At 42.1% G+C, this 27,131-nt stretch overlaps 1 protein-coding gene across 1 annotated transcript in view; it reads right to left on the bottom strand.

Annotated features, from left to right (window-relative positions):
• ERCC6L2 (ERCC excision repair 6 like 2) overlaps positions 1 to 27,131 on the bottom strand; it is a 171,269-nt gene that overhangs the window by 10,793 nt on the left and 133,345 nt on the right. Inside the window, 5 exon segments of the mRNA XM_030193646.1 lie at positions 1,833 to 1,932; positions 4,428 to 4,523; positions 15,528 to 15,673; positions 17,789 to 17,860; positions 19,633 to 19,752. Of these exon segments, the coding sequence (XP_030049506.1) occupies positions 1,833 to 1,932; positions 4,428 to 4,523; positions 15,528 to 15,673; positions 17,789 to 17,860; positions 19,633 to 19,752 (534 nt within the window).

A 27,131-nucleotide genomic window follows, 5' to 3' on the forward strand; every position in this document is an offset into this window, starting at 1 on the left:
GCCGATGCCGACGAAGAGCCCGAGAACAAAAAGTTCCACTGGGCCAACCTCGCTACCTGAGTCCGCTTCTGTAAAAGGGAACACAGACTACAGGCCTGAGGGCGGTGCCCGGCCCCCAGACACCGAAGACCCGAAGCGTGCCTGTCGGTGAGCGAGATTACCCGGGCGCACTGGGTGCACTTCTTGAAGCCGCTGGAAGGCTTCGATGTCATGGGAGGAAAAATCACGCCGGCGAGATCAAAAGACGAAATGGCGAAATTTGGCACCAGCAGAAAAAAGCGGGAAGGAAATTTCGACCGGGGCCTAACTAAGGCCTACCCCGACGACGAAAGAAAACTTACCGGGGTGAAAAACTCGAACTAGAGGAAGGGAAAAAGCCAAAAGAGGTTTTTTCCAACACTTTTGAAGCGAAACGAGTCAAAAACGACTCGCGAGGTCGACTTTTTTGGGGCACAAAACGGAAACACAACCGTCCCGAGCGCGGAGAAAAAAAGACTGACGAACACGAGCCGGTTCGGGCGGGAAGACGGCCGCGCATGCGCGGTGCGCATCGGCGCGCGAGGGCTAGCAAAGGACTTTGCTAGTGAAGATTCCGATTGGAGGGGCTGCCGTGGATGTCACCCCATCAGTGAGAACAAGCAGCCTGCTTGTCCTCGGAGAAGTGTAGTTTCCTCAATAGTAACTTCAGAAAAGGAGGGACCTGGCATGGCAGCCATCCTCACAAGCTGCTGGAGGCTGTCCTGAAGCTTTCCCTCTCTGCCACGATCTGCCCAGGTGGAAACAGGAAATTGCATCAGAGGGAGGTAGACTGCAGCAGACAGGGAAAGCTTCGGAGCAGCCGCAGGCAGCTTGTGAGAATGGCTACTGTGCCGAGGTCCCTCTGAGAAGGGAAATACATTTTCAAAGAAGATCAGGAAGAGAGGAGAAGATGGACTGTGGTGGGGAGAAGGGAAGAGATGCCTGGACCGTGGGGCCCCCAAAAGCAGCCCTGTTTGCTTCCCTCTAACACCGGCCCTCATGGTGGTGGCTACAAAAGCAACCATGGAGTGGCTTAACAAGAAGAACGACCATAAATGGCCCAAAGTCCAGACCTGAATCAAACTTAAAATATGTGGCAAGACTTGAGGACTGCAGCTCACAGATGATCAATCTCCAGCCAACCTGAAAGATCTTGAGCTATTCTGCAAAGAAGAATGAGCAAATACTGCACTATCCTGTTATGCAGAGTTGGTAAATTTATCCTAAACAACTCATAATAACTGTTATTCCTGATGAAAGGACTTCCAAATTCAAGGAGTGCGAAAACATACAAAATCATGGCTTTTGATTTCTTATTCTTAATGACTTTTTGAATATTTCTATACTTGTGCTTTTATGCTGAAAGTGTAGGATATGTTGTGTACATCACTGAAACAAATTCAAGGACTGAAGGCCTTTACAAGAGACTATCACACAGAAGAAAGAGCAAGTTCAAATTAAAAAATATATATTTTTAGCATTTGAAATTAAAAATTGATGCTACAAGTTAATAAATGACTATTAATAAAATTACATATATATATTTATTTATTTAGATTTTGCTCGCACCATTTTCAGTAGTAGCTCAAGGTGAGTTACATTCAGGTACACTGAATATTTCTCTGTCCCAGGATGGCTCACAATCCAAGTTTGTACCTGAGGCAATGGAGGGTTAAGTGACTTGCCCAAGGTCACAAGGAGCAGCACATTTATGCTCTATAGAATCACAATTCAATTTTAATTCACTCTGTAAAAATTTCCAGAAATGTTGTGCGCATCAATCCAGAAAACTTCATACCCCAGAATAAACTTACCTGTTTGTAAACCTGACGTAAGTACATGATCTCCTCTACAGTCCCCAAGGATATCAGCCTAAGCACCTTCACATTTCTGCTCTGGCCAATTCTGTAGGCTCTAAAAACAGAACAGTTCAATTTCAATAGCTCTGACTTGACAGGTAATCCCCTAGATTATATATAGTGCACCTAGAGATCTCTGACAAAACTGGCGTGGATTCTACAACAACGCACATAGCTTAATTGGCTTAACAAGTTAATCAGCGTTGATAACAGTTCTGAAGAAATAAAGAACACTAACTGGCACTGATTAGAATTTATGCGCACAACTCGCTAAGCACATTCTGTAACAAAGTGTGCCGAACTTCTAATACACGCAGGCAAAAAGGGACATGGTTATGGGCATGGAAATGGGTGTATCATGGGAGTTCCGAAATTTACGTGCATAGTTATAGAATATGGCCTAGTGCGCCTAAATCCACACGCTGGGTTTTATGCTACATTTTCATTGGTGTAAATGGATGCACAAAATTGTAGGCGCTGAGATATCAACTAAGCGTATTTTATAATTGGCACCTGCTGGGACTGATTTCGCGCTGCTTTTTTAGGCGCCATATATAGAATCTCCTCCAATACGTCCAATTTAAAGATTAGCAAGGCTCTACTTCATATAAAAGGAAAATAACTTTGGGTCAACTCAATACCATAGTGGTACTGCTATATACCACCACATGGGAGACCTGGGTTTGATTTCAGAGAGCGACTTCTGTTCCTTGTACCATGCAAGAATTTGGAGGAAGTATTTAGACCTCACCTCCAGCCCCCTAGGGGAAAGCATTTCAGCTATCAGAGAATGGTGATATCTAATAACCACGCTCACAGTGTACACGTAACGGATTTCAGAGGGAACCATGGACTCTTACTGATGCTTTTCATGTAATGGCTAAGCTGGACAGGAAATGGGTGAAACCCAGGGTAGCTGTAAAAAAAAAAAAAAAGGCTTATGGTGCACAGCATCAACAGGAAGCTAGCTCCAACTGAAATGCAGGCACAGAAAAGAAAAATTTAGAAGGAAAATAAACACATCGAAGAAATTTAAAAACAAAACAAAAATACACCCACCACCTAACAGTGGGCCATAGGCCCAAAATTCAAAGCCATTTATGTGGTGGTAGCAGAACTGGCTGCACAAGTGGTTTTTTTTTTTTTTAAATAAAATTTGCAGTGAATGTATATCTACTAGCATTTTATTTACCCATAGAAGGAGTAAGCTGTGAGCTGTCTTGAAAACTTAAGTACATAAGTTAAACCAGTGAAATAGCAGGCCTGTCACTATGTGTTGAAATGATGATGAGATCCTGTTTGCACATATATTCAACAGTGCAATTTAAAAAGACAATTTTACAAGTGCACATATTAAATGTTGAAAATAATTTGCACTGGAATGCTTATGTGCACTATGTGCTATTCTCTAAAGTAGAAAGTAAGTGCACTACTGCATAACTGCATGGGGGACATACATATAGTCAAAGCATGGGTATGGCTCCCATTTACATACGTAGAATACTGTAAGTTACATGCATGACATGTAGCATTTAGGCGCGTCCAGTTATGCCTGCCATTGACTTGGTATTAGTGAGTGTGCCTAACTTTATGCGCAAAAATACCGGTTTACACCTGTATTCTATAAAGGCATCTATGCATTCAAGTTCATGCTTCCTTCTGCTTTCATTACTCGTTTGATCTTTACCTGTAAGAAACTGTTTAGTATTGTTTTCTCATTTATGTGGAATTCTTTTTCAATGCCCTTCAGGTGTGAGAGCAATTATTTTAAATTCAAAAAAGTGTTGAAAACTGGGCTATTTAAGAAATATCTTAGTTGATCAATTGTTATTAGGATTTTTATTTTAATTATAACTGTGTTTTTCCCACTGAATTGGTGGCCTTCATGTAAACCACACAGAGCTCATGGTTGAGAGGGTATATAAGATTTCTGTTTAAAATTTAATAACATTTTTTTAAGTTATAGACTTGGCTCTCGGCGTATGCCATCAGGACCCCTAAGTGGAGGAGTGGCCTAGTGGTTAGGGTGGTGGACTTTGGTCCTGGGGAACTGAGGAACTGAGTTCGATTCCCACTTCAGGCACAGGCAGCTCCTTGTGACTCTGGGCAAGTCACTTAACCCTCCATTGCCCCATGTAAGCCGCATTGAGCCTGCCATGAGTGGGAAAGCGAGGGGTACAAATGTAACAAAAAAAATAAAAAACAAACACATGGTGCCCAGTTATGCCAAGATATAGACATGACAAACCTCAACAAGAGTCCACAGAACAAGGTTTCCTCTGCAACCCGGTATGTTTGCACTATGAGCCAGCCATTATAGAATACTAGCACAAAACAGAGTTGGTACATCAAAATTTAAGCATGCCCACTTATGACAGGGCAATGGCTGGTGCATCTAACTGTGCCATGCAATGCATGTAACTGATACTATTCTGTAAGTTGGAGAACTGTAAGAATATGTTAATATAACATAGTTCTTGAGAAAATAAAAGTTTCATGACTTAGAATAACAGAAGATATTCCAGAATATCTTGAATGTGTAAACCATACCTGTCAATGGCTTGAAGATCATTAGCTGGATTCCATGTAGGATCAAACACCACCACAACATTGGCCCCAACAAAATTTAATCCTAATCCGCCAGCCCTTAAATTAAGTAGAAACATTTAAGTCATTATATAAACAGTAGTTTAATTTGTTACATAAAACAAAATTTCTTATCCACAAACATCTTTATACAGATGCCAGTCAACCCAAAATATTTACAACAAGGCAGTGTATAAAACCATAGAATCAGTAATTGGCATCAAGGCACATACAGTAACAGATATAGCACCAAATAAAAAGCCTAGGTCAAACACAACACAAGTAGAATGAGGAGGCATAAAACAATTAGCAACCTAAGACCATGAATATACAACAGAGAAATGGATAGGCACAAAAACAAAATACTGTGTTTCATACTTTTATATTTTAGCAATTACCATTATCAGTAAACCACTTTGACTGATTTTCTTAGAAAGGCAGTATACCAAGTTTAATAAACAAACATTAAAAATAAAGTCTACAGGATAATAATTTTCTACCAATTCATCATGGAGTAAAACACAGTGGCCTGTCACTAACGGGAGTTCCTCATAGGCTACAGGATAAATAAGACACACTAATGGGTGATGCCATCCAACACCACAGAGACGGACCAGTTCTCCTGAGCTCAAAATTTTTTTATGTGGAAACTCAAGAGTTCCCAAGCAGCTGCCACCTCGCTTGGCCCCTTAATCTATGTACAAAACGTAGGAGGCAAATCCTGGGGAAGAAGAGAGGGTTTGTGTATCTGATTTATCCTGCTGTCTATGAAGAAGCATTGCTACAGGCAATCAACTGCATTTTATCCACTTATTTATCAGAAGGACTAAATAAGCCACATTAGTGTGAACTCCCATCGCTGAGGACTGTCCCGGAACAGCTGATAGTAAAACTGAACAGGTTTTGCAAAACTGCTTGCTGCTCATATGCACTAGGCATGCTGTCCAAATAGGGCAAAATACAAAGGTATGAATCGAGAACAATGCTGCAATCCTACAAATCTCCTGAACTCAGAAGAAATGAAAATGGACCTGAAATGCTTTTTACTGTGGCACTCATTTGTTAAGTCGATGGATGGTATTTTTTTTGACCACTTTAAGACGTCCATAAGCCAAAAATGTCCAAATCATGATTTTCAAAAGGCAGAATTTGGACATTGTAAACTGCAGTTCATCCAAAAACCAAGCATGCGTGTTGAAGATGTGTTTTGGGTGGGACAAGGATGGGCCCAAAATTAGGACGTCTTTCAGTGAGTGATAACAGAACAGGAAGAAATGTCCAAGGCAAAAAAGGACATTTTTATCTAGATCTGTTTCAATCACACCCAGGGTACAAAAAGATGCCTTGATTGAGCAGCTAACCATTGAAGACATGACCCCTTCCTTAATCTCCCAGTGGTTACTGCCCCCCACCCACCCCCCCTAAGAAGTGAAAATGACAGCAGATACCAGGGTGTATGACAGCTTCAGGTATCATGGCCATTCCTAACAGAGCAGTAAGCAAGTGTAAGGAATAGCTTAGTGGTCATTGCAATGGATTTTGAAATAGAAATATGTGATCCCTCCATGAACAAAGAAATACCTACAAGCTTGATGGCTATTGTAGTGGTGTACCTTTGTATAGCAGGTTTTCATCTGTTTCTGCATGGCTCACAACATAGAACGGAATTAAGATGTGATCTGTACCCGAGTCCTTTTCTTTAAAGTCCTCCGCACTGACCACCAGACTGCCCCTCTGCTCTGCAGGGACATCTGGTTAGCCATTTTTGTACAAAGGATTCCAGACAGACATTTTTGTGCCTGCTTTTTTGGCATTCATATTTTGGACATTTCATTTAGGGAAATGGATGTTTATTTTAGATGTTTTCAGTGCAAGAACGTCCTTCTCAGGTATTTTTAAACAGAAAAAACAGACTTTTCCTGTCTGAAAATGGCTGTGAGATTGACTTTTTTTTTTTTTGGAGGTTATGAGCATGATATCCCAATTCTGACTTGGACGTTTTTTCAAAAATGACCCTCTGGGTCTATTAGGCACAACCCAATCAGACTATAACAGTGTGCTATGAAGTCCATCAGTCAAGTTCACAAAGTTTTCTTGGCTATTGGTATTCCATGCCTTTAGGGGTCAAAAGATAAAATCTAATTAGTTTGCTGATGGCATAAAGTATTCTTTTTGTGATCTAGGGTATGGAGAGCCTGTTTGCCCTTTGTGAGTATGAAAATTGAGTAAAAGTGGAAAGCATGATTGATGTAAAACACTAATACCATCTTCAGAAGGAATTTAGGGTTGGTTTATTGAACTACTCTGTTGTGGAGAAACTGTAGATATGGTACTGGTGCTTTAAGTTCACTCACTCTTTGGGTCAAAATTAAGGCTAATCGTAAACAGATCTGTCCATAATTTCAGAACTTTGAAAAGTAGTTTCATAAGTTGCTTTAAGACTTATGTTGAAGTCTTGTTGAATCATCAACCATAATGATCAATTCCACCTCTTCTGGCACTTATATTCCTTCTATGCTGATGATTCATATTAGTATTGAAAAAACCCCAAAACAAAATGCAAGCTTGAATTGAGTCCCTTAAGCTAACATATTGTTTAAAAGTCATGTTTTCTTTTGCAACGGCCTATCAAGCAGCCATTTTTTTTAATTAGGAGTTCTGTCATAATCCCATTGAGCTCCCATTTGTGCACACACAGTAGGCTGCAAATGTACTTAAATGTACCTTCCGCAATGAAACAGGGCAGATTCTGAAAGGTGAAATAAGTACTGAAGCAGCCTCCTTAGAGACCAGGCAAATGGGTCTCGTTTTCCCTGTTTATGCCACAGTGTAATTAAGCTTTGAAATTCATCAACATAAAAATGCAACATAACAGGATTTAAAAACAATTCCTGAAAGTCAAGTCCATAAACCATTAATTAAGATGGACTTGGGAAAATCCACTGCTCATCTAATATATTCTTTTGGGATTATCAGGTACTTGTGATCTGGACTGGCCACTGTTGGAAACAGGATGGGCTTTGGTCTGTCCCAGTACGGGGATGCTTATGCACTTATGTACAAGGAAAATCTCTTCCACTTGGAGTAACGATGTCTTCTAATTCATAAGATAGATGGAGAGATGCCGTCATGGCTAGTAAATGGTTACTGAGGTGAAGGATCCTTCCTTGGCCATGTACAATCATCAAAGGAAATTTTGAGTCATCACATAAGTTTTAACTGACAAATGATATAGGCAAGGAAACTGCACTTAAAGAGGCTACAATGGGGATATTAAAACTGGAGGCTCTGTTTTATATTATCTTTAGCAGAGTCCTAGAAATAATCTGAACTGGTGCATAGGAGCTGAAGGTTGCTATTCCCCAGTGAATATGGAAAAGATATGTCACCACTCTGTGCCGGCTTGGCCTTCTGGAGCAGAACATCAAAAGTTCTGCAAAGAGGTCTATGGACTCTTCTTATACCTCATCTCTGCAAAAGCCCTATCACCTCCAAACTTAGATTTTAAATTTTAATTACTTTCCTTTCCCAAATCTGAACTCAAGGCAAGCTACAGGCTGTTACAAAAGCTCTTTATGAAGGACCATTTGTGTGGTTCCAGGCATCATCTCAATCTGCCTGCACTACATTCTGGTCCACTGGAAAAAGTGTAGGGGTTTGGTGTAGAAGTGGTTACCAGTTACTGCAGCCCCTGCCAGTGTCAGGTTCAAAATGGCAAAGACCCCTAAGAGCCTTTTGCAGGGCAGGGGTCTTCAGCTGGAAGGAGCTGGGCTGCCTTCATGGAGAATTTCTTCATTTAGGTCTCATTTTTGAGGAAACTGTGGGGGACTTTCTTTGGGGGGTTGGAGAGGAAGCTCCAGCTCCTATACAATGGTGCACAAATGCACTGGGCTATGTGTTTTCAGGCACGATGCTCCCAGAGGAGTTTGAACTGTATGCGGAAACGGATAGGAAGCCAGTGAAGTGACTTGAGGAGAGGGCTAACATGAGCATAACGACACTGGCGGAATATTAGTTGTGCAGCACAATTTTGAACAGATTGAAGAGGAGAGAGATGGCTAAGTGGGAGACCTGTGAGAAGCAAATTGCAATAGTCTAAGCGACAGATGATAAGAGTGTGGATGAGGGTTCTGGTAGTGTGCTCAGAAAGGAAAGGGCGAATTTTGGTGATATTATAGAGAAAGAAATGTCTGCTGAATATGTGCAGCGAAGGAGAGGGAGGAGTCGAAGATGACCCCAAGGTTACGAGCTGATGAGACAGGAAGGATGAGAATGTTATCCACAGAAATAGAGAATGGGGGAGGAGGAGAGGTTGGTTTAGTGGGAAAGATAAGAAGCTGTCTTGGTCATGTTTAGTTTCAGATGGCGCTGAGACATCCAAGCAGCAATGTCAGACAGGCAGGCTGATACTTTGGCCTGGATTTTGGCTGAGATTTCTAGTGTGGAGAGGTAGATCTGGGAGTCATCAGCGTAAAGATGATACTGAAAACCATGGGATGAGATCACAGTACCAAGGGAAGAAGTATAGATGGAGAAAACAAGAGATCCCAGGACAGATCCCTGAGGTACACCAACTGACAGTGGGATAGAAGTAGAGGAGGATCTACTAGAGTATACACTAAAGGTACGCTGTGAGAGATAAGAAGAAAACCAGGAAAGAAAAGAGCCCTGAAATCCAAGTAAGGACAGTGTATCAAGGAGTAGGCTGTGATCAACAGTGTCAAAAGCAGGAGATAGATCGAGAAGGATGAGGATAGAATATAGACCTTTTGATCTGGCCAGGAACAGATCATTGGAGACTTTAGCAAGCGCTGTTTCAGTTGAATGAAGGGGGAGAAAGCCAGATTGAAGTGGATCAAGAATAGCTTGAGATGAAAGAAAGTCAAGGCAATGGCGGTGAACAGCACTTTCAAGTATCTTGGCTATGAAAGGGAGTAGGGAGATGGGGCGATAGTTGGAAGGGCAGGTAGGGCTCCAATGAAGGTTTTTTTAAGGAGTGGTGTGACTATGGCATGTTTGAAGGCACCAGGAACAGTCGCAGTGGAACGTGAAAGATTGAGGATATGACAGATAAAAGGGATGACAGCAGGAGAGATAGTGTTAAGTAGATGGGTGGGAATAGGATCAGAGGACCAGGTAGTTAGTTTCGAGGAGGAAATAAGATGTGTCGTTTCCTCTTCAGTGATTTCAGAAAAGGAAGAAAAGGAGGCAGGGGTTGGAGGGTTGAGAGAATGGACTAAGGGAAGGAGAGGTGGAGGTGACCTGGTTGAGAATTCATGTTTAATCTTGTGAACCTTATCATGAAAGTACTCAGCCAGAGTCTGGGGGGAAAGTGAAGGGGGAGTTGGAGGTGAAGGCACTTTGAGGAAAGAGTTCAGTGTGGCAAAGAGATGTCGAGAATTTGAGCCAAGAGAATTTATCAACTGGATGTAATAGTCTTGTTTGGCAAGTAAAAGAGCAGACTGGAAAGGTCAGCAAGAATTTGAAATGTATGAAGTCAGCATGGGCACGGGATTTCAGCCAAAGGCGTTCGGCAGAGCGGGCACAGGAACGTAGGTAGCGGATTCTAGAGGTCAGCCAAGGCTGGGGTTTGGTACGTTTTACAGAACGGGGAATGGGAGGAGCGAGAGTATCCAGAGCAGAGGAGAGAATAGTATTATAGGAAGAGACAGCCTCATTGACAGACTTAGATAACATAGTGGTAGAGAAGAAATTTGAAACATTGGAGGACGGAGTAGAAGGGTCAATAGCCTGAAGATTCCTACATGTATTGGTTAAGATTGGACGGGACTGGGGAGGAGGGTGTTTAAGTGTGAAAGTTATCAGATGATGGTCAGAGAGGGGAAGAATTGAGGCACAGAAACTGGAGAGTGAGTAGTTTGAGAAGAGAATAAGAGCAGTTTGAGAAGAGAACAAGGTGAGTTATATTCAGGTACAGTACTTATTTTCCTGTCCCTCACAATCTATGTACCTGAGACCATGGAAGGTTAGATGATTTATCCAAGATCACAAGGAGCAGCAGTGGGATTTGAACCTGGCACCCTTGATGTGAAATCCAGTGCTCTAACCACTGGGCTACTCCTCCACTCTAGTACTGCATGATATAACAGGCCAATGTTTGTATATGGTTTGTAAAGATGTTGATGGTTTGCATTATTCCTTTGAAATATCATGCTATAATAGTAGGTAATCAAATGAAAATAAAATGTGGGTAACAAAAAAATGTGGTAATTGTAGGAAACATAAGATTACAACAAAGTGTGAACATAATTTTCAACCCATATTTTTAAGCCAATTTCCACATACAATTGCCATTATAGAATCTGTGCTAAGTCTGCATTATCCCGGCGTATAACTTTAGGTAATCTACAGAGAATTACCTCCAATGTGTTTGAGTATCAGCTTGTTATGTGACCAGACATAGCATGTAAATGTTTATGGCTTTAAAACAGTGGTGCACTGTACATGTCTTAGCAGCACCATACCAAGCTGTAGTTGCACCCTGTATGATTCACCCACTGACGTTCTCTATCACATCCTGCCCACTTTACCACTACCAATGACAGCAGAAGATGGACTGGGGCCAAATTTTTTTGTGCTCTTCCACATTTCTTCCCAATGTGGCTGCACTGCTCTCACACCCTTGGTACTGCTCTGTTTTAGTTTACTTGTGTACTTGTACACAGTCTGAATGCCTGTCTTCTATAAGTTAAGATTATACACGCGTGAAAGTACTGTCAGCAAGAAAAAAATGCAATTAACCAGATAGGAGGAGTTACGCATGTTAATATGTGGCTCACATATGTAAAAACGTCATGTAAGGCTATGAAAATTTAAACACTGTTAAGACTGCTATATTGCCAAAAGGCAGACCGTGGCTCTTCTTCCTTTGCAAATAGATGAGTTATTTTATTTATTTACAAATGTACAAAGGCTGCTAGTCTAACAAAGGAAAGACTTCTAGTGGATAACAGCATACCTAAAAAAAACATCCCTCCAAAAAACAATAAACCAGAACTAGCACAATACACAAAGGAGGCAATTTTTTTTTTTTTTGTTACCCGCACTTTCCTACTCATGGCAGGCTCATTGAAGGGCCTATTTCCAAAACCCTCTGAAGCCCCAATGCACAAAGCTTACCGTGGTTGCAACATTTGCTTTAGACCAGCTGTAGACGGTCTAAAGCAAAAGTTATGTAGCTTCTAATGGACAAAGGGGTTTTGTGGGGGTTTTATCATTTGCAGGCGCAGTTACCGAGAATCCTATGCAAATGCATTAAAAGCTCAACAGTATTATAATAAGCATTTCGTGTGATGCACAGAAAGGAGCACCTACCTTTAATGTGCTAGAATTTACGACAGGTCTGGTTGTCATTGTGTGCAGTCTGCTTACATTTTTCAATAGCAGGAGAGGACAGAACAGATTAGAGGGGTGGAAAAACAAAAGCACACAGCCTATCAGCTGGGGAAAGCCCCTATGATGTCAACTGGAAGGCTTAAGCAAGGAAGAGATTACCAAGCACGCAGGCAAACTAAATCGGGAAAGAAGCCGGAGAGAAAGCAAGGAAGGACCGGAAAAAATCAACTGGGGAGGCAGCAGGAAAAGGGCAGCGAGACAAAACGATTCCTGTGCAGAACATGGACTCTTACTGTACTGAGAGACTATTCTGCGCATGTGCTAAACGCTTTCACTACCGAGTCGCTTGCAGATTTTCCGTGCATCTCATTTGCATAGGATTCCCTTTGAGTGTCAGTCACTGTTTAGAAATTGCTAAATTCAACCCCAGCTGCCGTATTTAATGTGACTTTTGAGCATCGGCCCCTAAGTACAATGCAACTAACAAGGGTTTAGCAGGTTTTGGAAATACGTCCTTCAATTCTATAACTTGGTATCTTGCTTATTATTTATTTATTTTATTTATTACAATTGTATCCCACATTTTCCCACCTATTTGCAGGCTCAATGTGGCTTACAAAGACCTGTTATGCCATCTCCATTCCAGGGTAACAGACACCAATTGGTGTTACAACAATATCAAGCATGCGAAAAAAAGATCTAAGCAAACAATTATAGAAAGATGACTATCAGAATAGGGTGAAGTGTTATGGTTAAGCTATGGTTTCTCATTGTAGGCCTTGTTGAAGAGATAGGTTTTCAGAGATTTGCGAAAGTTAGTTATTTCGTTAATCGTTTTCAAGTCGGTTGGTAGTGCATTCCATAGTTGCGTACTCATGTAGAAGATAGCCGCATGTGCTAGCTTGTATTTTAATCCTTTACAGTTGGGGAAGTGTAGGTTAAGGAATTTATGGGCTGATCTTTTAGCATTTCTGGGAGGCAAGTCCACGAGGTCAAGCATGTAGGTAGGGGCATCTCCATGGATGATTTTGTGAATTATCGTGCAGATCTTGAACGCGGTACGTTCTTTAAGTGGAAGCCAATGAAGTTTCTCTCTTAGGGGTTTTGCACTTTCATATTTTGTTTTGCCAAATATTAGTCTGGCTGCGGTATTCTGGGCTGTTTGAAGTTTCTTGATAGTCTGTTCTTTACAGCCAGCGTATAGTGCGTTGCAGTAATCCAGGTGGCTTAGTACCATTGACTGAACCAGGCTATGGAAAATGGATCTCGGGAAGAAAGGTGTTACTCGTTTGAGTTTCCACATGGAGTGGAACATCTTTTTCGTTGTATTCTTCATGTGGGTTTCAAGTGTGAGATTTCGATCGATGGTAACTCCGAGAATTTTCAGATTGTTTGAGACAGGAAGAGAAAAGTTTGGTGTGGTTATGGTGGTGAAGTTATTTGTGTTATGTTATGAGGTGAGTATGAGGCATTGTGTTTTTTCTGCGTTGAGTTTTAGCTGGAATGCGTCAGCCCAGGAGTGCATGATTTGGAGGCTTTGACTGATCTCATTGGTGATTTCCTTTAGATCGTGCTTGAACGGGATATAAATCGTGACATCGTCTGCATAAATGTAGGGGTTGAGGTTATGATTGGCTACTATCTTGGCTAAGGGTATCATCATTAGGTTGAAGAGAGTTGGTGAGAGGGGGGATCCTTGGGGGACTCCACATTCAGGTGTCCATGGAGCTGATACATCCGCATTCGCTGTTACTTGGTATGATCTTGTGGTCAAGAATCCTCTGAACCAGTTAAGAACGTTACCTCCCACTCCAAAGTAGTCTAGAATATGTAGTAATATTTCGTGGTTGACCATGTCGAAGGCACTGGACATGTCGAATTGTAGGAGGAGTATGTTATTGCCAGTTGCAATTGTTTGTTTAAATGAGTTCATTAGCGTCACTAGTACAGTTTCAGTGCTATGGTTCGAACGAAATCCTGATTGAGACTCGTGCAGAACTGAGTATTTATTTAGGTAGTCTGTGAGTTGTTTCGTCACTACGCCTTCCATGAGTTTGGTTATTAGTGGGATAGATGCTACTGGGCGATAGTTGGTTAGATCTTTTGTACTTTTCTTTGCATCTTTAGGTAAAGGGGTAAGTAGAATGTTTCCTTTATCCGTAGGGAAGAGGCCATTTTGTAGCATGTAATTTAGGTGATTCATAAGGTCTGTTTTGAGTTGCTGAGGGGCAGATCTTATAAGGCTAGTAGGGCATATATCTAATTTGCATTGTGATTTAGCGTATCTTCCAAGTGATTGGGAGATGTTGTCAATCGAGAGTATATCGAAATTGGTCCATGATCCGTCTGCTGGGTGTTCGCCAGGTATTGGGTCTAGATATTCAAGGAGGTTTACATAGTCTGTTGTGTTGACAGGTATCATGAGTCGTAGTTTTATCATTTTCTCTTTGAAGTAGTTCGCAAGACTGGTTGCTGATGGGGTGTCTATGCTGTTGGTAGTAACCGGTCTAGTATTTAGTAGTTTGTTTACGAGTAGGAAGAGTTTATGTGTATCCTTGTAGTTTAGTCCGATTTTAGTTTTATAATATGCTCTTTTAGTTTGTCTGATGGTGTATTTGTATTTTCTTTGTAGATGTTTCCAGTCGTTGAGTGCGGATTCGTTTTTTTTCTTATTCCATGCTCGCTCTAGTCTTCTGACTTGTGTCTTCAGTTCTTTCAGTTCTTCGTTGAACCATGGTACTGAGTTATTTCTGTGTGAGGTTCTAGTTTGAAGCGGTGCTATGTTGTCTAGCACAATTCTGCATCTGTTGTCCCATTCAAGAAGAAATTGGGGTGAGTCTGTTGGTGTTGTCCATTCGTCGTTATAGATTTGTTGCCAAAATGTTAGCGGGTTTATTTTGCCTCTCGTGGTATAGGTTGTTTGTTCTTGTTTATGTTGTGAACCTTTTGCTCGCCATTTAAGGGAAAGGTTTGCTCAGTAGTGATTGGACCATGGTGTAGCTGTCCATTTAGTATCTGTTAGTGCGAGATTTGGTTCTGATGAGAATATGTATGTGATGATATCTAGTGTGTGTCCTTTATTATGGGTGGGTTGCATGTTTGGCCAATGAAGCTCCCATAATTGTAGGAAGTCTTTGCATTCGCATACGTTAACCAGGTTAGTATCTTCAAGGTGAAGGTTGATATCCCCTGCTATAAGAAGGTTTTGGGCGGAACTAGACAACTATACTGTTTGATTTGTAGGATCCTTCCTTTATGTGAAGCTTCTGGTGATTGCAATCCACCTTGAAGCCTTGTGTCAAAAAGCAGAATATAAATCTGTTAATACAATATAATTGATTTATGTACTACAGTGGGTCATGCTTAGCGCCAATTCTAACACAGCACAGGTGCACCTAAGTCATAAACCCACAATGAGTGCCAATACTTAGGCTCAATCCTTTATGTCATATCAGTGGCAGGTATAAATAGTTGCACCTAACTGCGCCAAGTGATGTGCATAACTGATAACATTCTATAAAAGTTACACATATCCATTGGTGCCATATCCATGCTCTGCGCATGCTCCTCGTATGTTTACCCCACACCTTCGAGTTATGGGCTATAACGTCCAGTGCACTAATATATGTGAAACTGCCTTTTAAAGATGCCTTTGATGCTTGTAAGAGGCACGTAGCTTTAAGCTTGCGCGAAAGTGCATTCACTTACATAGTAGACACAAGGCAGATGTTCACATCTTGCATGCTGTTGAATTCTTTCACTATCTTCACCCGTTCCTCTGCCTTGGTGTTTCCATCAAGTCTTCGGTACTCTAGCCCTGATGCCATGCAATATCTTTCCAGTACATCTAACAGCTAGCAGAAAAGCAAGAATATAGCTCTTACACAGTAGCTATACAATCAGTCATCGTATCCATCATAATCCATCTGTATTATCTACAATAGCATTAGGACTAGTTTTTTATCCTTATCATAGCTATAATTATTTCACTTTTAGGTAGAGGACACTATCAATTGCAGACCAGTGATGGCGAACCTATGGCACGCGTGCCAGAGAGGTCACGCAGAGCCCTCTCTGTTGGCACGCGCGCCGTCGCCTCAGCCAGTTCCAGCCCCCCGCCCCACCCTCTGAGCACCAGGGCCCACCTCCGAAATTTAAAAGTCATACCTGGTCGGGGTTAAGGCGGCGTCGGCGGCAGCAGCAGTAGTGAAAAGCATGCTCATTCGGCACTCATTTCCTGTTTCTGCAAGGGCGGGACCACAGAGCTTGAGAGACAGAAGGGAAGGCTGAAGGCGCGCCGAGTCAGCATGCTTTTCACTGCTGGTGTTGCTGCCGCCGCCTTAACCCTGACTTTTAAATTTCGGAGGGGGGACCTGGTACTCGGACGGAGAGAGGGCGGGATGCTCAGGAAAACCTTTTGTCTTTGACGCTGTGGAACTCAGAGGGAGGGGGGATCCTGTTGAACTTGGAGGGAGGGGGACCCTGGAACTCAGAGGGAGGTGGAGAGGGGACGAGGGAGAACGAGAGGGAGGGGGGCGAGGGGGAGAGGGAGGGGGAATGGCACTTTGCGATAAATAATTAGATTTTGGGTTGCTGTTTGGGCACTCGGTCTCTGAAAGGTTCGCCATCACTGGACTAGACTGTGATTTATTTGAGCACAAGCACATTTTAGTTATATATTATTAGAGACCTACGATGTGGAATGGTCACTGCAAATAATGCTTGTAAGGCATGGTGATATTGATTGATGAAGAGTTTAGCATTTAAGAAATGGTGCAATAGTAATGGCCAGATAGAGCAGTTCTTTCTAGCTGCCTAAGCAGAATATATTGATGACTACAAATATTTTAAATATGTAAAATGTCTTTTTGTGAAGTGCAATGATACTGAGGAACTGGTGTTTTGATTGTTTTACTGTTTCTCCTCTTAGGATCTTTTTTGTTTGTAGAATTATTAGGATCACCAACGCATGAACATCTTTTCTCTCCTCTAACAGGTGGTCTTCTTTAAGTAGTCTAACTCTGATTTCACTTGCTCGACTTCACTGAGAATCCTAACTGTAATTGTCTTTCTTTAATGTTGAGGCACTCCACTGTTTGTACAACAGCAACACTAGAAATAAACAAGTCATTAACTATTACTTGTTTTAGTGCACAAATTTTAAGTTACCATAGACAACTGATGTTGCTTTTGGACCGTAGCAGGCAGAAACACGTCCAGGGCCTGCACTGGTATCACACATTTCAAATTCTGCATCTGTACAGGTATCATACATTTCAAATTCTGGACAATTATCTATCTCAATAGACAATTCAATTATGAGGGCAAGTACTCAACCATTATAAGATGAAAACCAATTTTACTTAAAAGATAGGATTGGCAGATTCTTTTTTTAAACACACATTTCATTTCTACATAGCCAGTGCTAATAAGCCCACATTCCAAGGTGTCTTCAAACTGGACATAATTTATAATTATAAAAATAATATATAAATACAGATGTAAAACAGAATAGTACAAGCTTGACCAATTCCGCCTCTTCTGGCACTTACAAATCTTCAGCATAGAATGAATATATCAATATTTTTCAAAATCCTTTTTTTCTGTGTTCACTTGATGGTTCTTTTGAGGGATGTTGTAATCTCTAGAAGGATATATGTTAGGTACCCAATATCTTAAATATATGTATAACATAAGAGATAAACCTATTCAGGATTTGCTATGGGATGTGGAACTCAATCTGTTCTATGTAAGATGTTCTTTCAAAATGAATAAAAATAATAATTAAAAAAAAGCATTACAAAAATTTGACCTGAGGACCTTGCAAATAACATGTGGTTCAAATCCTGTTTTCTTTTCATACTGCTTATCAAGGCACAATTTCCCAGGCAGTACATGTGAGAAAGAAAATGTGGCTGACAGCTGCTGCTCTCCCCAGTACTTTATGTGTCACGATTTACTGAGCTCACCTTGGTAGAAAAGGAGAAGAGGAGAACTTTGTCTTTGTTTTTCTTGCAGTGGTTTAAAAGTTGCTCAAGGACCTGGAAGTAAACCACAGAACAGTATTGAGCTGATTCTGCCACAAGGTACAAGGCAATTTCCTACGCTTGTGAAGGCATGTGTGTGTGCACACAAAGATAAAGCCCCACTATTTGGCATGTATGAGGAATTACCTCTGTTTGCTCCATTCAGCGGCTAGCAAAAGTGCTGATTGCACCTCATGACAGTCACCTCAGTGGGTGCATATGTACATCCCGCAAGTCACCAACAGACTCCACAGTGACAAGCTAAGCTTATTAGGGGTCAATTCAAAAAAGGTCAGCAAAGTTATGTGCTGAAATTTAGCATGTTAAGTGCAAACTCTATAACAGCAATTAAGCGCATAATTGCCATTATAGAAAACTAGCATAAATAGGCATTTATACGCCAACATTTAGGCACGAACACTTATGCCATGTCTACGGCAGGTAAATGCACAAGCCTAAATGTGGTACCTTATGTGCGTAAAGCGAACTTACACACTTGTAGCAGGTCTTCTCCGATGACAGCAGGACATGTATTCTCAAATACTGGTGACATCAACTGACACAGCCCTGAGGCAGATGTTACCCAGCATTTTTTCACTTTAAGAAACCTTTGGTAGCGTCCTACCATTTTGATGAAAATTTAATTTCTTGCTGTTCTTTTTTTACTTAAGGGCCATGTGCCTCCTAATAGAGCAAAAGCTAGTTTACCTGTAAGGTGATACTGTTCTCTTTTCCTTTTTTTGTAACTTTTATTGCAAATTATATCCAATTTTCAAGAATTCCTTAAAAAAGTAATCAAGTTGGCAGAACAGAAAACATTTTCAATCAATATAGAATAACAAGAAAATATTCATTATGTATAACTATCATGTAACTCAAGTCCACAATTTTGGGGGATCCAAGAGATCAGTCGACAAAAAAAAAAAAAAAAAAGAGACAACACAGATGTTCTCCTGCAAGCGATTCTCTCATGTTAATCATATTCTACCCCCTGGAACCAAATCTGTTTTGCCCTCACCTATGTTGTTCTTATCTATGGCTCTTTCTGCATAGTTGCAAGGTCCAAGGTGCGTTCACCTTTGAACTTTGCATCAGGTCTCAAAAGAAAAGTACAATACTTTCCCTCTGAAAATTTCATAGGGAAAAAGTACCTGCAAAGATCTGCATTTGTGTAGATATTTCTTCTATGGGAACAGTACATGCACTTACCTTCCTTAATCTAAATCCACAACATTATGCTCAAAGGTACACATATACTGTTTATCAGGAGAAAGGGTGAGGAATGTCAGAGTGGGAAAATGGCTTTTGATATGAGCCTTGCTACAATACCTACCACTGGATGTATACAAAGGCATGGCAAGAATGGGGCTGAAAAGGAGAACAAAGAACACCACTCCTCCACACTAACAAAAAGTACAACACACAATGAAGGCAATGTACCAGATATCAAGGTGTCAAATCTTTAAAAAGTAGGCACATTCAAGACCTGACATGAATTGTGTTTCGGCTTCAAGGCCTTCATCAGGAGTCTATGAAGAGCCAACATGAACACTGTTAAAAATAGCACAGTTGGACTAAGCCAACTTGATGACTCATAAAATGACGTCACACTCTATAAACAGAAAACAATATAAAATGAGGCGTCGCGTGATAAGTAAAAATCACATGCTCAGCGTTTAGTCAGCAACTGATTGCAACCAAGGCAAAAGGGCGGTACAAAAGTGGAGGAGAGTTTTCCTACCAATATGCAGAATATAGGAAGTTTATCATAAAAGCTTAGAATTTACCTTCATTTTTCCACTGTACTTTGGATCAGAGATAGTTTCAAAAGCTGCATCTTTACTCTGCTGCACAAAATCAGGAAACTTTGAAAACACTTCACTGCAGATCCTCTCGATGTGACCTTCCTGGAAGAAATTACAAGAATGAAAAGTAAAAAGAGAATGTAAACACAAACTCTCCATTCATTGCACTAGCCACGAGGCTACTCCCGAGACCCACGTGCTGCTCTATTAAGAATTTCCATAATACCTGAAGCTGTCAGAGCCACGTATCATAGTAAGATAGTAAATGACGGCAGATAATGACCTGTACAGTCCATCCAGTCTGCCCAACAAGATAAACTCATTTTACATGGTATGTGATACTTTATATGTATACCCGAGTTTGATTTGTCCTTGCCTTTCTCAGGGCACAGACCGTAGAAGTCTGCCCAGTACTGTTCTTGTACTAAGTTCTGACCTTTCTTATTTCAAATTCAGGGGACAGAAAGCAACCACTGGGGGATTAAGCACGTGTTATGACTTAATCCCTCTGGTGCACAGTTGCTCATCAGAGCACCTTTCTATAACCTGGACGTGACAAGTACCAGGTCTAAATACAGATGTCCATCTTTTTAGACATGGACGTCCTTTCCCCTTCAGAGTTGAACATCCATATTTTGGGCCTTCCCTAGTGCTTCTGAAAACACACCCAGACCACGCCCCCTTGCCATAAGGACATATGTATGTAGTATTAGACATCCATTATCATGCCCTTGTAAAATTGGGATTTAGACATCTATGCAATATGGATGTCTAAATGACAGTTTTCAGACATATAAAACAAGAATAGAGCTTCTAAAATAACACCATAACACAATTTTTAGAGCACACAATAAATCTTTTATTAGCACAACTACTGCACTATTAATTGGACGTTAATATTTAGACAAAAAAGTGTTAAGAAGCTTTAGACAGTAATCTTCACATAATTTTTGTTATTCTGACATTTGATGACATGTAACAAAATTAACAATAATTATATAACCTGTGAATAATGGTTGTCACAGGGAAAAAAATCTAAATACAAGAACTGCTTTTGTCAAAAATGTGATTTTTGTGACTTATCAGGTTTTTGTGCAATGCCCTTCACATCTCACTGCCTCTATTTTGTTGTTTCTACTACTATAAATCATTTCTATAGCGCTACCAGTCGTGATCTCTGATTACGTGGCTTGCTGAAAATGAATGTTAAAATATCAGGGTTAATGAACAATGAGCCTGCTTTTAGACCAGAAATATGCAACTATAGTTCTGAAACATTGTTTGAGAGTGGCTTAACAACTAAACCTGGTGAAAAAAACACAACAAAGCTCAGAAGACTCTAACAGGTAAAGAAGAATGGAAGATGAATTTTTTGATTACTACATATAGAATGCAACAATTGATATTTCATATTTCTGATAGGAAAAAGAAAAATCAGAGCATTTCATTCTAAGTGATCTTTTACTAGTGATCCGCAAAAGCTCATAGTAGTGATATCAGAAAGAAGGTGTTGGTGACAATCAGACATACTTATGGGAAACATCTAAGGGTTTTGAGGAATGAAATGAAATTAGAAGCACAGAAGTTTCTGGAAGTTTCAGTGTAGAACTGAAGATACCTACTGGATTTAGCAACTGCCTTTGCTTTGGTAGTTCAAGACAAGTCATGTTCAGGTATAGCAGGTATGAAAACAGGGACATCTACTGAGGTGAATTCTTTAGAAAAATCTCAGAGGAAAAACTACCAATGAAGAAGAAATCTAATTCTGGTGTGGGAATTCTATTCTGCAAAGTCAGACGATTTCAGAAGAGGTGATGAACTCATCAAACTGATTCAGGTACCAACAAGGAGATCTCCCAAATCTAACGGGTTCCTTGAAATAGCCTAATAAAGGGTTTTCAGGCAGAGGAAGCCCCTAATTGCTGGATGAACTGTGTTTGACACAGTTTGAATTTCTGTTCTTAACATAGCTTGTAGGAAGTGTACTTTTCATCAGTTCAAGAACTAAAATTTTAATTCTGGAGCAGCACCTACTGCACTGAGGGATACTTTTACTAAGCAGCAGTAAAAGGGGGCCTGTGCTGGGAGGAAGTGACGTCACGAAACTGAATGGCTGCTTAGTCCCGGAGCTCCGTTCCTACCTCTGCGAAAAAGGCATTATTCGCTATAAATTAATCTCTCACAACATTCGCATGAAAGGCGAACTGGTGCTGAATTAATTGAATCCAGAAAAATGAGTAAAAGAAGCGGCGCGCTGCATCGGGAGAGCGAGCGTCTGTCGTCGAAGCAACCGGATCGAGGCCTAGCGCACCCCGCCTCCCCCAAGGTATGCAGACTCCCAGAAGTTAGCCAGATTTCGCCTCGCGAAGTGCGCTGCGAGCCCATCCCCGCTCAGGCTCCCTCACAGGAACTGACTCAATGCTTGGAGGCACTCAGGGCTGAAATTGTTGCGTCAAAAGACGAAATCCTGGAGCATGTGGATGCTCTGAGCGCCGAAATGAGGGAGCTGGGGGGGAGGGTTGAAGCTTTGGAAGAGCGCGCAGACGAGCTGGGGGAGAGACACGACGAGACAGACAAACGCTTGCAAAAATTGACAGACCAGGCGGAGGATCTGCGTTTGAAATTAGATGACCTTGAAAACAGGGGGCGCAGGCAAAATCTTCGCTTTCGAGGAGTTCAGGAAAATGGAGACCAGGAAGATGTCCAGACAGTGGTGCGATCTATATGTGCACAGTTGATGGGCCCAGATTTTGATACCAGTGAGATAGAAATGGACAGAGCTCATAGAGCGCTTGGGCCTGCGAGGGACAACAGACCGCGAGATATTGTGGTGCGTTTTACCACCTATGCTTGCAAAGAAAGGATTTGGCAAAAAGCTCGACAATCCACCAACCTTGAATTCAAGGGGGCCCGCGTTGCGGTCTACCAGGATCTTTCTCTGTACACCTTGACCTTGAGAAGGAACATGAAGCCGGTCATAGAGGTCCTAACTAAGGAAAAAATATTGTACAGATGGGCATTTCCGTTTGCAATTTGCTTTGAGATTAAAGGGGAGAAACTCCGCTGTCGCACTGTGGAGGCAGCATGGAAGAGCCTTTACGAGGTGGGATTAACATCTACAGAGAGTCCGCCGACGGAGTTGGCTCCCGCAACAAAAGCACGGCTGCAGAGATGGAAAAGAGTTGAAAAAGGAGCAAAGAAACCACGAAACCAGACCTGAGAAGCACCAACTGGACAGTGTGGTGCAAAGATAGCTCTGGAGTTCAAAGCCCCAGCAGGGGAAGTGATGACTTTATGATTAAGGGAGAGTGAGAGTGACTTAAACATTATCATACGAAACAAGATAGTGGATTTTCATATGTATCTGAGAAGATAAGTGGAGGTGGGGACGTGAGAAGGAGGGGATTGAGGGGTTCCGTTTATTTTGGGTTAAAAAATTGTAGTATAAAAAAAAAAAAAAAAAAAAAAGGTTGGAAATCAGTTAGTGGAGTTTCTTCTTCAAAATCCCAAGCAGTATCTTAAGGAGCTGCTTGGTGGGTTGTTAAGAGGGAAGGGAAGGGAGGGAGGCAGGAGGGGAGAAGGAGTTAGGGTGGGTATGGATGGGGGGGAGGGGATAGTAAGGGTAGGGATTAGTAGGGGAGAGAGGGAGCTAGAGTTAGGATTAAGCCTTCCCGGGGTTATAATTTATTGTTCACTGTACCGAAATATAAATGGTTGATTTTAGGGTTTGCACATACAACATAAAGGGGCTGAACTCTCCATATAAGAGGCACGCACTGATGCGGGAGTTGAATTTGATGAGACCGCGGGTTGTTTTCCTGCAGGAAACTCATTTTCAGCGAAGACACGAAGGGCTTTTGAATTTTAAACAATACCAGCAAGTGTTCTGTGCCTCCGATGTGGCTGGTTCTAAAAAACGTGGTGTAGCAATAATGTTTCATAAAGACACTCAGGTACAAGTCTTACACTCTAGAAAGGATAAGGAGGGCAGATTTTTGCTATTGCACGTGATGTTGGAGCAGGAGGAATGCACATTGGCTAATGTATATGCCCCGAATGAGAGGCAGGATAAGTTTTTCATGCGCCTGAGGAAGGAACTACAGGCCTTTGCTAAAGGTAAACTGATTGTGGCTGGTGATTTTAATGCCACCATGCAGCCAGGTTTAGATAGGTCAGCTCCTCCTGCTCTGATTGACCGTAAAAATTCTAGTGCTTTAAACTATTTGGTCGATGAGATGGGTTTATATGATCCCTGGAGAATTGGGAATACCAGGGGGAGGGAGTACACCTTTTACTCAACAGTACACCTCTCTTACTCCAGAATTGACTATGTTTTCTTGGACAAGGCATTGTCGATTGGAGGGGGAGGGGCTAATATAGGTCACATAACGATTTCAGATCACGCTCCAGTCTGGGTCAATATTCCATCATTGAGGGAGGAGCAGCGTGACAGAAGATGGACGATTAATAATTCTCTATTACAAGACCCGGAGCTGGTGGGGAGATTTTACCCAGTACTAAAAGAGTATTTTGACATTAATATAGATTCTGGACCATCTCTGGGTACAGTTTGGGATGCATTTAAAGCAGTAGCGAGAGGGTTTTTTCTCAAGCAGGCTGGTCAAAAAGCTCGAGTTCATAAGGAACGCCTGTCTAAATGTATGGATAAATTGGGGGAGCTAGAGCTTAAATATAGAGATACTGGGTCGGTGGCCGATTATCGGAGGCTGCAGGCTATGAGACTGGAGGTGACTGATCTGCATGAGGATAGTTTGAAATTTGTGCATGCAAGGCTTAACCAGGTGTACTATGCAGGTGCTAATAAACCTGGAAGATTATTGGCCACTAAGTTACGAAAGATGAGATCTGACCGAAATATACTAAGGATGAGGGGTACTAGAGGTGAGGTGGTGCACAAATCCACACAAATCAGAGATTGTTTTGCACAATATTATGAACAATTGTATCGAGAGGATGCTGCTGTACAGATTGATAAAATAGATGAATATTTGGAGGCGAGGGGCTTGAATGTGCTTTCTGAGACACAGAGATTGGACCTGGACCGACCGGTGGGAGTAGATGAAGTTATTCAGGCCATCAAGAATCTGCCAACGGGGAAAGTGCCGGGGCTAGATGGTTTTACAAACGAATTTTATAAGACATTTGTAACCCAACTAGCGCCCTATTTGACTTTGATCGTTAATTCGGTGCGAGAGGGAGCTTCACTGCCATTGACGATGTTGGAGGCATGGGTGGCAGTAATACCAAAGCCTGGTAAGGATAGAACTGAATGCTCTTCGTACCGCCCAATATCGATACTCAATACGGACGTAAAAATTTTGGCGAAGGTCCTGGCCACTAGGCTGGGGAGGCTCTTGCCTTGTTTAATTCACCCAGATCAGGTAGGCTTTGTAGCTAACAGACAAGCTATGGATAATATCCGGAGAACAGTGGACCTTTTATATGCAACTCGGACGAGGGCTAACCCGGTGGTTTTACTGGGGCTGGACGCTGAGAAAGCCTTTGACCGGGTCCACTGGGGGTTTCTTGACAAGGTCCTAGCTAGGGCTGGGATAGGTACCCAATATAGAACTTGGATTAGGGCATTATATACGGGGCCACGGGCTTGTGTGAGGGTGAATGGGGGACACTCGGCGATGTTTCAGCTAGGAAGGGGTACGAGACAGGGGTGCCCGCTGTCTCCCCTACTCTTTGCTCTGGCAATGGAGCCCCTGGCGGAGGCGATTAGAAAACATCCAGACATAGCCGGGGTGAAGGTGGGAGGACAAGAATATAAAGTAGCGTTGTTTGCTGACGATGTCCTCCTGTCATTAACAAACCCGCTGATCTCCTTACCTAACCTCATGAAAGTGATACGGGAATACGCGGAAATTTCAGGATATAAACTTAATGCTAGTAAGTCTATAGGAATGGCAGTTGGGGTGCCTTCGAGTGTAATGGAGACTTTGAAGACATCCTTCCCTTTTAAGTGGGAGGAGAGTGCATTGAGTTACTTGGGTGTGAAGATCACTAGTAATATAGCCGCTCTGTTTGATAATAACTACCAAGCCCTTAAGAGGGAGATACAGAGGGATCTGGACAGATGGTTGGGTGTGGGGCTGTCTTGGTTCGGGCGCATTGCAGCAATTAAAATGAACGTCTTGCCCAGGCTGCTATACCTGTTCCAGGTCTTGCCTTTGAAGGTGTCTAGATCCTTCCTGTCTGGCCTTCAGGATATTTTGATCCGATTCATTTGGAATCATAAAAGACCACGATTGCCCCGAACATTGCTATACAAGAGTAGGAGGGAGGGAGGCCTCGGAGTCCCCAACCTGACGTGGTATTATTGGGCGGCCCAGGCGAGAGGTGCTATAGACTGGTTTAGAGGGGAGGACCATAAAAGATGGGTGGCTATAGAGCAAGCTTTGGTGGGCTCGCGACCCCTGAACCATTTAATGTGGCTACCTAGTAAACATAGAGGAAGGACAGACAGATTTCCTCCCACAGTCCAGGCTACGTTTCATTATTGGGACTCTATGTTCACAGACCGTCAACCGATATTATCAGGCTTAGCCCCAATTGCAGATAACCCCTCCTTTGAACCGGGTGTGGGCAGTAGACCTTTCAGTGACTGGGCTGTAGCAGGCCTGGATTTGTTAGGGCAGTTACATGTGGGTGATAGGGTGACCCCTTTTGAGAACTTGATGAAAGATTATGGACTTAGCTCCGGTGATCACTATGCCTACTTGCAGCTTCATCACTTTCTCAAGGGACCTGTTTATGGTATATGCTTAAAACGTGACACACACCCGATGGAGGAGATTTGTGTAGACACGAAGCGTACGAAGGGTCTGATATCCTTTTTATATGATTACTTAATGCGGCTTTCGAAACCGCATGTATTACATAGACAGAGATGGGAGCAAGAACTACAATTTACACTTCCTAAGGCCAATTGGTTGACTCTGGAAAAGAATATTAGGAAGGTATCATTAGCAGTGGCCTTACAAGAAAATGCGGTTAAGGTGCTTTACAGATGGTACTTGACTCCTGCTAGACTACACCACATGAATGCTCAAATATCACTTAGGTGCTGGCGAAACTGTGGAGAGGTGGGAACTGCAGGGCACATTTGGTGGAAATGTCTGAAAGCACAAGCTTATTGGAGAGGGATTCAAGCACGCCTTCAGGGATGGATTGGCAGGTCTGTGCAGTGGCATCCCTCGATCTTTTTGCTGGGGGCACGACCTGAAGGTCTTGAAGCCCACCAGTGGCTCCTGGTGCGGGCCACTCTCAATGTGGCAAGGGTGAATTTGGCTCAAAGCTGGAAATCCCCTTTGGTCCCCTCAATGGTAAGATGGATAACCAAGGTTCGCTATACCTGTGAAATGGAACGGTTGACTGCCGTAAAACGAAGAATGTTGCCTAAATGGCAGAGAATTTGGGAACCCTTTTTGGCTAAGTGCGTAGAATAATATATG

This window comes from Microcaecilia unicolor, chromosome 2 (assembly GCF_901765095.1).
Source record: "Microcaecilia unicolor chromosome 2, aMicUni1.1, whole genome shotgun sequence".
NCBI lineage: Eukaryota > Metazoa > Chordata > Amphibia > Gymnophiona > Siphonopidae > Microcaecilia > Microcaecilia unicolor.